The sequence below is a fragment of the Fundulus heteroclitus genome, chromosome 18, assembly GCF_011125445.2.
Source record: "Fundulus heteroclitus isolate FHET01 chromosome 18, MU-UCD_Fhet_4.1, whole genome shotgun sequence".
Taxonomy (NCBI): Eukaryota; Metazoa; Chordata; class Actinopteri; order Cyprinodontiformes; family Fundulidae; genus Fundulus; species Fundulus heteroclitus.
Window position 1 is genome coordinate 35,596,476 of NC_046378.1, and position 13,824 is coordinate 35,610,299.

The 13,824-nt window shown below is 39.4% G+C and overlaps 1 protein-coding gene across 3 annotated transcripts in view; it reads right to left on the bottom strand.

Annotated features, from left to right (window-relative positions):
* Window positions 1–6,412, bottom strand: part of prdm10 (PR domain containing 10) — a 28,364-nt gene extending 21,952 nt beyond the window's left edge. Inside the window, exons 1-3 of one of the 3 annotated variants that reach the window (XM_021319387.2) lie at window positions 6,302–6,412; window positions 3,056–3,191; window positions 55–216 (exon numbers count right to left, since the gene is read on the bottom strand). In XM_021319387.2, the coding sequence (XP_021175062.2) occupies window positions 55–216; window positions 3,056–3,127 (234 nt within the window). In that variant the 5' untranslated portion in view covers window positions 3,128–3,191; window positions 6,302–6,412. Of the gene's footprint in view, window positions 1–54; window positions 217–3,055; window positions 3,192–6,301 lie in introns of those variants that run through there. The other 2 variants (XM_021319386.2, XM_021319389.2) reach the window with 2 other exon arrangements.
* Window positions 6,413–13,824: the final 7,412 nt, after the last annotated feature.

Consider the following 13,824-nt stretch of genomic DNA (forward strand, 5'->3'; position numbering starts at 1 on the left):
ATCCTATCTTAAATAAGGGGCACATATTTAACACGTCTGCATTAACAGCTTCACCTGAGCGCCATCTGCAGGGTGAATGTAGACCAGCGTGTGCTCTGCGGACTCCACAGAGGCGTAGGAGTTCCCCTCTGCTGTGTAGACCACCTGCTGCTCCGCCCGCTCTGCCTGGTCTCCGCTGTACACGATCTGGGCCACGGCGCTGCCTTCAAAATGCACCTGAAACACAGCAGCGAGCAACACCAAGCCTTTAAAGCTCTCCTGTCACATGCACTCCTTTAGACGAGCAAACAATCACCTCTAAACTTCTTCTCCTGAACGTCGCTGCCTGGAAAAGGGCTCGGTAGATATGAGGGATTTTCCTTAGATTACTGCTGCTTAGAGTCGACTATCCCAAAGTTTAACCTTTGGGATAGTCGGGTATTGTACAAACTAATGGAGAAATTCATTGTTGCATCTTCTGATTTTCCAACGCTGGGCAGAAGTATATATATATATATATATGATATATAAATCTCTACTTGGACTAACACCAACTTACTTAAGCTCTCTTTTGCATAGATCTAGTAGTTCACATGCTTTACGCTCAAATGACTCTATCCTTCTACATGTTCCTCGTGTTTGAACTGATAAAAGAAAAAAAGCATTCAGTGCGTTGGCTCCTATAGCGTGGAATCAGCTCCAGTCTGAGCTCAAGATGTCGGAAACTATTTCATTGGACTTATTTCGAGCGGTTCTTAAAGATAGACAACAAGCTTGTATGAAACAGTGTCACTGCTTTTAAATTGTTTTATATTTGTGCATATGTATTAATTGGTTTTATTTTTGTAACCAGGTTGTAGTGTTTTTGCAGATTTCTGCCCAGGTCCCCCTTGAAAATGAGATCCAGATCTCAACGGGGTTTACCTGGTTAAATAAAGGAAATAAAAAAAATTAAAATAAAAAAGTAGTATAGGTTCCAGGAGGGAATTAAAGACATCCTCCCCAGTGACTTTGCTGCGATTTTGGGGGATCTCAAAGCATTCCCGGTCCTGCAAGTTTCTGGAGAAGTCTTGTCTAAGTTGTACCTGTCAGGAAAACCTCCAAAAGGAAGCGTCTAGCGGAGAATCCTGAACAAATGCCAGGAAAAACCCAAACTGGATTACCTTGAAGCCGCTCCTGGATGACCCAGAACCTCTCTGTGGATGACCCGGTCCACCTTACAGGGGAGGCTTGTTTAAGCGGCTAGAATTTTGCCTAGGATTTAGCTCTTTGGGTAATGGTTAAAATGTTATGGCCACATGTGAGGGTTGAGAAATGATAGAGATTAAAAGGAGAGACCCGGGCGCGCTCGTGGCGTAGCGGGTAGCGCAACCCATGTTTGGAGGCCTTTAGTCTTAGACGCGGTCGACCCGGGTTCGAGTCCGACCCGCGGTCCTTTGCCGCATGTCTCTCCCCTTCTTCCACCCCTTCCTGTCAGTCTACTGTAATAAAAAGAGAACCACTAGAAGGCGCAAAAAAAATTAAAAATTAAAAGGAGAGACCTGAATGATGTTCAATTGAGAATTTCCCAAGCACAGAAGAAAGTAAAAAAAAAAAAAGTAGCACACTGGGGCAAAAAACACTATTTACAGAGTAAACCCCCCTCACTGTGAAACACGGTAGTGGCAGCATCATGTTGTGGGTTTATTTAGCTGGTCAGAGTCGATGGGAAGGCAGGCGGAGCAAAACTTGGTTCTGATTGGCTGCAGGGTGTCCGTCAAAAAGCGTTATAGGACACCTATCAAAAAGTTCTGCTCAAATAGCCTGATTGTACTATTGTGCCAGCTCAAACGTTAGCTGGGTCTCTCTTGTGAATAACTTACGATTTTAACGGTGAAAAAATACCATCAAAGTTTTAGTAATTGATTTAATATTTATTTATTTCATATGTGACCATGATACAAGCGGGAAAATGCCCTTGGAGGCGTCCATTATCAGAAATCAATGGACTTTGAGGAAGAAAACGTCCGACACGAAGCGGAGGACGGTTAATTTCTGATAATGGACGCCCTGTATGGCGTTATCCCTTCCTTATGGGACACCTATAAATAAATGTCCAGTCAAATAAACTGACTGTTCTAAGTTATTGCGCTGACTCAAACGGTAAGACAGTAGACAGTACATGATACTTTGTATGTTCTGTGGCCAGAGTGGGTTACCTTGGCAATGAGAGATATTGAATGGTTCTCTCAGCCTCTTCTTGTTAAAAACTGTATGATTTTAACGTTGAAAAAAAAGAAGTTTTAACAATGATTTATTATTTATTTATTAAGTGACCATAGTATGAGCGGGATAAACCCCGATGAGGCGTCCATTATCAGAAATTAATGGACTTCGTAGAAGCAGATTCACATCTCCACGACGTCCATTAATTTTTAATAATGGACGCCTCGTCGGGCTTTATCCTTTACATGCCACAATTTTCAGTTTTAAATTCATTAAAATTAAAAAAAAATCATCAAAAATCTATATGATGTACTTTCCACTTCACAGTCCTGCACCACTTTGGGTCGGTCTGTCTAAAAGCCCAATGAAACACACCAACACTGCAAAAGTAGAACTAAAAATAAGAAAAATTTTCTTGAAATGAAAGTATTCTTCCTTGATTTGAGCAGGTAAATAAGACTATTTGCCAATGGAATAACATTTTTTGCACTTAGAACTGGAACAACTAATTTCCATCATCTCATTTCAAGTGCAGTATATCTAATAATCTTATTTTAGGGGTAGAAATACTCATTCCATTGGCAAATAATCTAATTTACCTGCTCAAATCAAGGGCAAATACACTCACTTCAAGGCAATTTTACTTGTTTTTTCTTCTCTTTTTGCAGTGAACGTCGGTGGTTGCAACGGGACAAAAAGTGGGAGCTGAAATGATTTAATTAGAAGGTGAGCTAACGGGTTTGTTCTTTATCACCCATCACGTTTAGGAGTCACCCACTGGGCTTATATTAGCCACCCCCTTTCTGCAGGAAATGAGCAGAAGTGATGTTTTTATGGAGGCCAGCAGCTCAGGACCAGCTGGACGTCCTACCTGTGTTGAATTGTTTGAGTCGTTGTCCACAGCCTGACTCCACACGGCAGACGGCTCCTGCTTGGTTTCCATGGCTGCAAAGCACCAGGCCCCTCAGCAGCCCACCTCACTGCCCTGTTCAGACCGCGTGGGACGCCTAAAATGCAATCACAAGTTTAGGGCTCTTACATTTTCACATTAAAACACATTGTTACTCTAGTAATAATGCAAAATAGATAAAACAAAACAGTTGCATCTTATTATGCAAACATAATGCAGCAATGTTAGATTCATGACATTGGTTGAGCTTTCAGCAGCGTCCTCACATAAGACTCAAATGTTTAGCTTCAGCTGTACAGAAAGAAAAAAAAGAAAAAGCAAACAAGTTTTAAACAAGGAAGGAATCTTACCAAAAAAAATTAAAAAAAAATTAAAAAAAAACACAGTGGATGAGTGGAAACTTGTTTTTTGTAAGGATGTTGTTTCAACAACAAAATAGCAAAATAAACGAAATGTAAACGTTTGTTTGTATATGTACACACTCTGTAAATATCGGTTATCGAATATAACAGCAATATTAAATATCGGATATTGACCCAGATTTTCATACTGGTGCATCCCAAGTTTAAACCCATCCAGCGTATTACAAGTCTAGCTGTTATTGGCTCAGCGCACATTACGTCCACCCCTCTGCGGTGACGCAATGCTCCCGGCGCCTCAGAGAATGGCCACACTGGTCTGAGCTGATAGGAAGGCAGCAATAACTCAATTAACCACTCGTTACAACCATAGTATGCAGAACAGCGTTTCTGAACGTACAACACATCAAACCTTGAGGTGGATGGGCTACAGCAGCAGAAAACCACACCGGGTTCTGCTCCTGTCAGCTAAGAACAGGAAACTGAGGCTATAATTCACACAGGCTCACCAAAACTGGACAATAGAAGATTAGAAAAACGTTTTCTGGTCTGATGAGTCTCGATTTCTGCTGCAACATTTGGATGGCAGGGTAAGAATCAAGAAAAAAGGAATCCATCCTGCCTTGTATCAATGGTTCAGGCCGCTGGTCTAATGGTGTGGGGGATATTTTCTTGGCACACTTTGGACCCCTTACAACCAACTGAACACAGCCTAGCAGAGCATTATTGCTGACCATGTCCATCCCTTTATGAACACAGTGAACCATCTTTTAAAGGCTGCTTCCAGCAGGATAACACATCATGTCATAAATCAGGAATCATCTCAGACTGGTTTCTTGAACAGAACAATGAGTTCACTGAACTCAAACAGCCTCCACAGTCACCAGATCTCCAGCAGAGCATCTTTGGGATGTGGAGGAACGGGAGATTCACATCATGGATGTGCAGCCGACAAATCTGCAGCATCTGCGTGACACTATCATGTCAATATGGACCAAAAGTCTCTGAGGAATGTTTCCAGTACCTTGTTGAATCTATGCCACAAGCAAGGTGTATCTAATAAAATGCCAGTGATTTATATATATATATATATATATATATATATATATATATATATATATATATATATATATATATATATATAATCTCCTTACAGGTTTCTGTATTTGCTTTGTTACAGAAAGATATGGTAAATCATCAAACAAACTATGATATCAGATAAAGATAACCTGAGTGCATATAAAATAGCATTTTTTATAATAACATTACCCGTTAAGGGAAACTAAATTAACTTTAAATCACCTTCATATTTGGAAAGTTGAGTTTAAGCTGATAAGCCTACAACCAGGGCAGGTAACTGAGTGAGCTGTTCAATCGAAAAAAAAAAAAATCCCATCAGTAGAACCTGGCTAACAGCATGAAGTAGGCTTAAAGAATCCAAGTCAATTACATCCATTAGTCTGGAAATAATGGTGATAATATGATGGAACGCCACAGCTTTCCTGCTCCAGAACTGGGGGACATGCCCTATAAGACATTTTTACGTTTGGGTTATGCAACAGTACGATATTACAGTCCACCTCTGAACATTTTTTTGTTCAAAAGTTTACATGTGAGTTTTTTTGACTGGACTTTGACTACTCCGATTGTGTGGAATGAGCTCAACCAGGCCATTTATTCTGGAAAACCTAATAAAACAAAATTAAAACACCACAGGCATCCACAGCCAGGGCCTGATTACACACATGGTGGCAGGATGGTTTGGTCAGCAATGTTTTTTTTCTTAATGAAATAAAAATTACCCAAAAAAAACTGCATTTTGCAACTATTTAAGTTAATTTTGTCCCACGATCTGAAGCATTCAGACATGATGACAATTAATAAACAGCAAATTTAAAAAGGAGGCAAATACTTGTTCATATTGTCAAGTCAGACAGATTTTGGGGTGTAAATTTGATGTTTTTTTATTATTATTATTATTATTATTCTGCGTCGCTGTGGATATGAAAAATAATAATTTGGATTAATGTGTTTGTTATTGACACACGTACTGGGACGCTGTTAATTATGGGCGACGTTCAGCCCCGGTTTTCGCTCCAATGACAGACCGGGACTGCCAAAATAAACCGGCGTGTCGCTGCGTGGACAGAGCGGCCAGACGGAGCCTCCCGGCGGGGGGACGCTCGGCAGAAAGAAGCCCGGGTCGAGCAGCAGGCCACCGGCGTCTTAAAACGCCGAGCCCCAAAACGCAACCGGAAAAACACCGATTACCCCCACCGAGTCGTTCACAAACCGACTTGGTATAATCAATAAAATGTTAATTTTTCCCCCCTATTTTAAGGCCGCAGGTTGCCGGTCCCAACCGGACCATACCACAAAAAGCGGCGCTGTGGAAACCCGGGCAGACGCGGCGCGGCGGCATCACCAATCCGGCCGTGTTGCACCGACGGCAGGCCGCTCGGTCCGGCTAACTGCGCTTATCGCACCGCACAAAACCGGACCTGTTGTCCGCTTTCGAACAAACGGCGCTTATTGCACCGTTAAAAGGACCGAATTGTTGGGCTAAACCCACCCGTCCCCCCGCGTCTAGTTGAGCCCAGCCCTTCCAGTTCTGCCGTGGAACAAGGAAGAACCGGGCTCCATTTTGGGTGGGACTAACAACAACGGCTAGATCCGAAGAGACCTGCACAAAATAAATATATTTTCCGCGGGCGGATAAACGTGCGAGCCACCCGAGATTTTAATTTGCTCTAACATGTGCGCCTCCGTAGAGTCGAGCTACCGACCCGATCGCCATTTAATCCTCCGATTTCTTGCGTTTTGTGGAAAACGCGCAAGTTGTTCTTACCTCAGAATGGTAGCTGCAGAGATGGCTGCATTGCATATATTAACATAATCTGCCTAGCAACACGCCTGAGCGCGGCCTCTGATTGGCGGCTGTAAACTCTGGCGCAAAGGCCTTTATAGGATGTTTTAAATCAATGTTTTAGCAGTCGTGACCATGATTTTATTACTTTCCGTATTTTTGCTTTCTAAACAAAGCCGCAGCCCATCTCACTTTAAAATTTTGTGACGTATCATTTAAATTTCAGTCCCGGAAAGCATAGCCAATCAGAAAATTTAAATGCTGAAGTTGTCCAATTATATTTTAAGCTGAGGACGTTAGTCTTTCCTGCGCTAAAATCCATCTTATTTCAATATAAATCATCTAGTATTTTTTTTCTTTAACATATAATGTGAAATATTCTAAAACAATCATTTATACCTAAAACTATCGAAAGAATCACGTCTTTGTTATTTTTTTCCATCTCCTACTGGTCACATTTAGAAACAGCAAATGACTTTCCCTCCGTTTTCACATTTTAACATAGTTACCTTTTATTTAACAAGCGCACGAGTATTTTTACAAGTATAGCTTTGCAGATGAAATTATAAAGCACATATGTACATTTAATACATTTTTCAGATAGTTACAGCTAATTTTGTGCGATACTAAAATCATCTGGTTAAAGTTGTGTGCTTGAAGATGTGTAAGGAATTTCATGACGTAATTTCTCAAAACAACCACTAGAGAGAGCCAAACTCTCACAGATAGAACATTAATAAATTACTTTAATTGTGTCGTCCTTGATCAAGAATACAGGGAATCATAATCAGATTATTGGAAACAACACTGTGTGTGTGTATACTTTTCACTTCCCTGTACTTTTTGTTCTGGACTTGATTCCATATAGCTCTGGGGTTTCGTAAGGAACAATCATCATTAACTGGGGGCTGAAACTACCTGAACGTTCCTAAAGCAGTCAGAAATTTAGCACCTGGTACTTGATTAATTCACCACATGCTCGCTTTACATGAGCTTTAGAAGTCCTCTGTGGAAAAATAAATCCTCGGGTAGAATACCCAGCTCATTAGCAGGTTCATCAGGCTTTCTGATGGAGCCGCCAAATGGAATTAGTGTGAAATGAATGATGCAACAACCATCTTCCCCCATCTAATGAGACATTTACTGATCTGCTTCAGCAGCGGTCAAAATAAGAAATGAATGCTGAACATCAAGAACATCTTCGCGTGTGGCTCAAACCACCTCTGCAGTGAAGCATAGAGGTGGTAGCATCATGTGTACTGAGATCTTATAAACAACTGACACAGAGAAAAGATAGTTTAGTAATTTAGTAAAAGTAAGAGTTTTTGCTCTCTTACATTTGGAGAGTATGAGTCACGAAGATATTGACTTAATATCCCATTCCTCTCTTCTGTTATCTTTAAGAAAGATGTTTTTGTTTAATTTTAGTTGTTTTATCTTTAGGTACTCAATAAAATATGCCAATCCAGGTAATTTTTGCACATCCACAGACTGATGTTCTAACAAAACTCTGTACCTGAAGCAAAAATGAAGTTTTAATGAGCTATCTGAGGGGAAAATGAGAATAATCAAAACACAGAAGCCAAACAGCGAAATGTTTTTGTTATTTCTTAGATGAATGAGAAAATGAAAAGGCATTTATTGCCCATGATTTTTTTTAAATGTGCTTCTTGCCAAAGGTTTCTCTGACAGCACATAAAACTTTTTAATAACAGATGATTGCATTTCCTTTATCGACACGCCTGCTGACTCGACCCGAATGAGGTGGCGGATGATGTAAACGTAGAAGTTTCTGTTCTTTCCCAGATTAAAGTGAAACAAAACTGCTCAGCGTTGGGAAACAACAATAAAGTGTTTCACCACATTTTCAGAATTACTGACTCATCTGGACACTTGTTCCACGGCTGTTTTTTTAATCTATATTGATGTTATTTTTGGTAAATAAATAAAATACTGAAAAAGACTTACTTTGTCTTATTTGGCTGTACACTACTTGATAAACAATGACATCACAATAAGTTAAACCTGAACAGAAATAAAGCAGTGGATTATACAACACAATTAATTAATGAATTGCAATAAACTGTCTTTTTTTGAATTTCTGAGACCTGATAAGGGGCTGAGGTCACAATAATTTCACATCTAATAATTCCTAGAAGTACAAAATATGCACACTTCTTTAATTGTTCAGAACAGTTTTAATTAATTTAATCCATGACTTCCAGTTCCCATTGGGTATAAATGTGAAGTGACACCGAAACCTCTTCTTCTTCTACTGGCAGAGACGAGAGAACACGCCATTGAAGTAAGGCAGAACGTGTGTTCATGTTGATGCGTCTGGGAAAGATTACAAGAAAACGGCCCCCTGCCCTCCTGAGCAGCACCAGGATAATGGATCATTAATCACCGCTTCTTAAATCCCAGCACTGGCTCCCTGCTCAAAGGAACAGATTTTAAAGCCCTGCTATTGGTCTAGAAAGCAACAAATGGCCTTAGGTTGAAACGCCTGTTTGAGTTGCTTGTCAAGAACGGACCATGTGGACGCCTCAGGTCTTCTGAGACCTGCTTACTTCCCAGCAGCAGAACTAAACGAGGTAAATGAGCGTTTCTCTTTTTATTTTATTTTTAAACTTGCAGTTTTGGTAAAAAGTTGGTTGAATAAAGGGTTAAGTTTGAATTCAGTTTTCTTTATTTAAAACTATGTTGCTAAGCAACAGCATAAAAAGGAAAGGGCTGCACATAAAATATATATTTAGAATTTTTTGATAATTATCGATATCGATCAATATGATTTCTATTTTATCGATATGCTTTTTATTTATATCAGGGGTGTCAAACTCATTTTGGTTTAGGGGCCGCATACAGCTTAATCTGATCTCAAGAGGGCCACACGAGTAAACTCATTGCAAGATTAAATAGAACTAATAAAAGTGGACCTGTTGTTGATTTTTATATTAAATTAATTTCACTTTTACACAATATGTTATGAATAACCTCAGCGTTTTTAAGAAAAGTATGTGCAATTTCAACAATACTTTTACTCAGTTAAACATTTACTTGTGCATTATGCATAAGAACTGATTACAGTGATTATACAATGTTGAAAAACATTTATTCACATTTGTTGGAACTTAAAATCACTGTCCTGCATGACAAAATACATCAAACAGATAAAAATTAAGAAATTATTTAAAATCATCTCTTAATCATCAAAAAATCATCAAAAAATTTCCTCATCTGATGCTCAGTGCTACCATCTGCTCATTAGAACACAGTGCCCCTCGTGGACAATATAGGAACTGCAGATTTTCAATTAAACCAAGTACATGTTTTTTTTTTCAATAATTGTTTTATCATTCTCTTCCTTTTATCTCCTCTTTCTTTCACTTTTTTCTTCTAGTTGTTCATTTCCTCTCCTACTTTCCCACTGTAGTGTCCATATCATTTGAGATATTCCCAGTTTTCTTTTTCTTTTTTTTCTTTTTATAATGATAATGCATTTAGCCACCGGGCCGGACTAAATTGTTCGGCGGACATGAACCGGCCCGCGGGCCGTATGTTTGACACCCCTGATTTATATCGTCCAGCCCTACTCCTGATATTGTAAATATGTTTATAAATATTACGCTGTTACAAGTGTTCTGTTTATTTAGATGCATGTGAATTGCCTTTAAGGCAAGCCAATTTTTTTTGTATAGCACATTTCAGTACAAAGACAATGCAAAGTGCTTTACATGGTTAAAATATAGGAAAATAAAGACAGAATAAAAGCAAGTTGGAATAAAATGTAGAAACAAAATAAAACATGGGAAAATAGAAACTAAAAACAAATATTAAAAAGAGTTGGACTACAAAGTTAAATAATGATGTTTCAGTAAAACAGTTTAACTTGAACAGTCAAAGGCAATCCTAAACAAATGTGTTTTTAATCTTGATTTAAAGGAACTCAGGCTTTCAGCACTTTTACAGTTTTCTAGAAGTTTGTTCCAGATCAGTGGAGCATAGGAACTAAATGCTGCTTCTCCATGTCTGGTTCTGGTTCTGGTTCTGCAGAGTAGGCTGGAGGCTGAAGACCTGAGTGGTCTGGAGGGTTGATGCCCTGATAACAAGTCTGTGATGTATTTAAAGCACTAAAATCATTTTGTTACCGAAAGGTGCTTTATAAACAAACTTGCCCTGCCTTACAGTGGCTCTGCCTTTACAGCCACAGCTGTTGAGATGTGGGAAAGTGCTGTATCTTCCGATGACATCACGATGGGCCCATGTCTGTGCGCTGGTTAGTGCTGGTTAGTGCTGAGTCCGCGTAACGAGAACCAAGAGAGATAAACGGCAGAGAAGGATGGACTGATTAACCATCAGAGATCAGATCCAATTAAATCAATATAAAACCCGGCCTTATTCTTCAATCTTTCAGTCAGCTCCATCTTTTTTTGTTTTTGCCTCCAGAAAGCAGCTAATCCAGCAGAATGTATTTATTATGAGAAAAAAACATCATATTATGACAATTAAGGGGGAACATTTCCAGAATAGTCACTGTTTGCAGAACTATGTTTTAGTCCTGGAGTAATAGGGCCAGGTAAGATTCTTATAATTATTTTTATTCTTTACGAGAATAAAGTCAAGAGAATGAAGCCAAGAGGGACACGAAAACAAACTCGTAATATTACAAAAATAAAAATATTACAAATATAAAAATATTACAAATATAAAGTATGTTCTGAGATTAAACTCCATTTGGTATTAAGTGACAGAGTCTAACTGCAGATTTGCCACATTCAACATGGCGGATGCTCTAAAGCATCCCCACCATAGGCAGAAGTTCTAAATGCATTCTTGCACAAATGCCCTTTGCAAAATCAATTCTACACATACAAATGGTTTCAAAAATACTCACCTGTACACTGTGACTTTCTCCTGCATTGTTTACATTTCAATTGTTTACTTTTAAATCACCGCTGCAACCTATACTGTAATTTAAATTTACTGTAATTTACAAGCTGTATGCAACGAAATTTCGTTCAGTACGCACTCTGTGCAGTGACGTGCGGTCAGGGGAGGCAGGTGAGGCAGTGCCTCACCAGCCATCATGGAAAGAAAGAAAATATATAATTATAAAGTAATTTAAATTGTTATATTCATCCGGTGGTTTGTACTAAAAAATATTTATTTTTCATGTAGCTTCACCAATTTCGATTTTTATTTGTTCAAAATCGCTGAATTTTCTTATTTTCCCATTCAAATGCTTGGAAGCGATGCCGGTGAGGCAGCAGCGAGCTCTGCCTCACCTTGGATTGCGCAACCCCTGGCTCTGCGCTGGCTGCTAAACGGAAAGAGCATGTTGCTGTACGGCGTCAATAAAATGGTTTAAACAAATTTAATATGTGAACTTATTTCCAATAATTTAGCTTATGTATATAATGTACAGTGCTTTTCGTCACCAACTGTGTTTGTGTAACGTGTTTCGTGTAATGAGCGATTATAAACGGCAGAGAACAGGTTCGAGGTGAGGCAGGCAGTTCTCTTGCCTCATGGCAGGGGGCGCTCAAGATCCCAGACGTTCGTCTTGTTCACTCCTCAACTGCCGAGTAAGTGACAGCGAGCTAGGCTAAACGATTCGGGAAGCAAGTCAAGTGCAGCGATAGATTATAATAGAGATAGTGATTTTTTTCCTCTCTTGCATTCATCCCTTAAAAACGGTGAGGGATGAATGCAAATCTCCTGGACAGCTTCTCAACTTTTTGGCCGAGAAGGATCTTGTTGTAACTGTTCCTGAGGCGACAAAGTTGCTCCAGCTCGTGCTCACGGTGCCAGCTACTACAGCGTCAGTGGAGCGGTCATTCTCAGCCCTGAAGAGACTGAAAACATACAGCAGGAACAGGACGGATCAAGGAAGGCTTTCTTCCCTGGCAGTGATCTCCATTGAGACTGAGAGACTTTTAAAACTGAAGGAAGATAAGGAGGACTTCTATCGCAAAGGGACGGATGTTTTTGTGAGGAGCGACGCATGGACTTCATTTATAAGTAAAGGTAAGACAGTAATAACATTTATTTTGTTTTGTTTTTTTAAGGAAATGTGTGTTTTGTGAGCTACAGTTTGTATGTGTAAGGATGCAGAAGTGAAACATAACCTGTAAACTGCTGTCAATCTATGCATCTATTTGCAAATCTGATTCTGATGACGTCAGTGCCTCACCAGCTATGAACCTCACCGCACATCACTGACTCTGTGCATACAAAACAACAAATAAAATGGTCTAACTCTAAGTCTAAGAACCCGCCCAACGAGGCGTCTACATATACAGGACTGTCTCAGAAAATTAGAATATTGTGATAAAGTTCTTTATTTTCTGTAATGCAATTAAATAACATGAAATGTCATACATTCTGGATTCATTACAAATCAACTGAAATATTGCAAGCCTTTTATTGTTTTAATATCGCTGATTATGGCGTACAGCTGAAGAAAACTCAAAAATCCTATCTCAAAATATTAGAATATTTCCTCAGACCAAGTATAAAAAAAATTATAACAGCAAAACAAAATCAAACATTTGAAAATGTCCATTAATGCACTCAGTACTTGGTTGGGAATCCTTTTGCCCAGATTACTGCATCAATGCGGCGTGGCATGGAGGCAATCAGCCTGTGGCATTGCTGACGTGTTATGGATGCCCAGGATGCTTCAATAGCGGCCTTTAGCTCATTTGCATTGTTGGCTCTGGTGTCTTTCAGCTTCTTCTTCACAATACCCCACAAATTCTCTATGGGGTTCAGGTCAGGGGAATTGGCAGGCCAATCAAGGACAGTAATGCCATGGTCAGTACACCAGTTACTGTGAGAATCTGATGTCGTCTCTTAACCACTACCATACTTGTGATTTAGTTTACTGAACCAAGCTGAGTGTTTTTCAAGGCTCAGGAAACCCTGCAGTGTTTCGAGTTAATTAGACGATTCAAGTGATTAGTTGAATAGCCTACTAGTATACTTTTTCACGATATTCTAATATTTTGAGATAGGATATTTGGGTTTCTTAAGCTGTAAGCCATAATCAGTGATATTAAAACAATAAAAGGCTTGCGATATTTCAGTTGATTTGTAATGAATCCAGAATGTATGACATTTCATGTTTTTTAATTGCATTACAGAAAATAAAGAACTTTATCACAATATTCTAATTACAGTCCTGTAATGTCTATGCCCGCGGGCACCAGGTAGGCCCCCAGGACCACATGTGGGGCCCTCACGCCTGTTCAAAAAGTAGCACAACCCTGCAGTGAGCTGCATCTAACGTGTTATTTTATTCGGTGCTTGTATTCACATAGATTTATAAATGACAAAAGCGTTAAAACATATTTATATTACGTAAAGTTAAGGTGAGATCTGACTCTTGTAGTTCATTATGACACAGTACCGATGAAGTAGCTCTCAGTTTTAGAAAAGGCTGATCCCTGGTCCATAGAGGAACTGGAAAACGTTAATCGGGCCCAGACAGCGGCCGCCTGGTG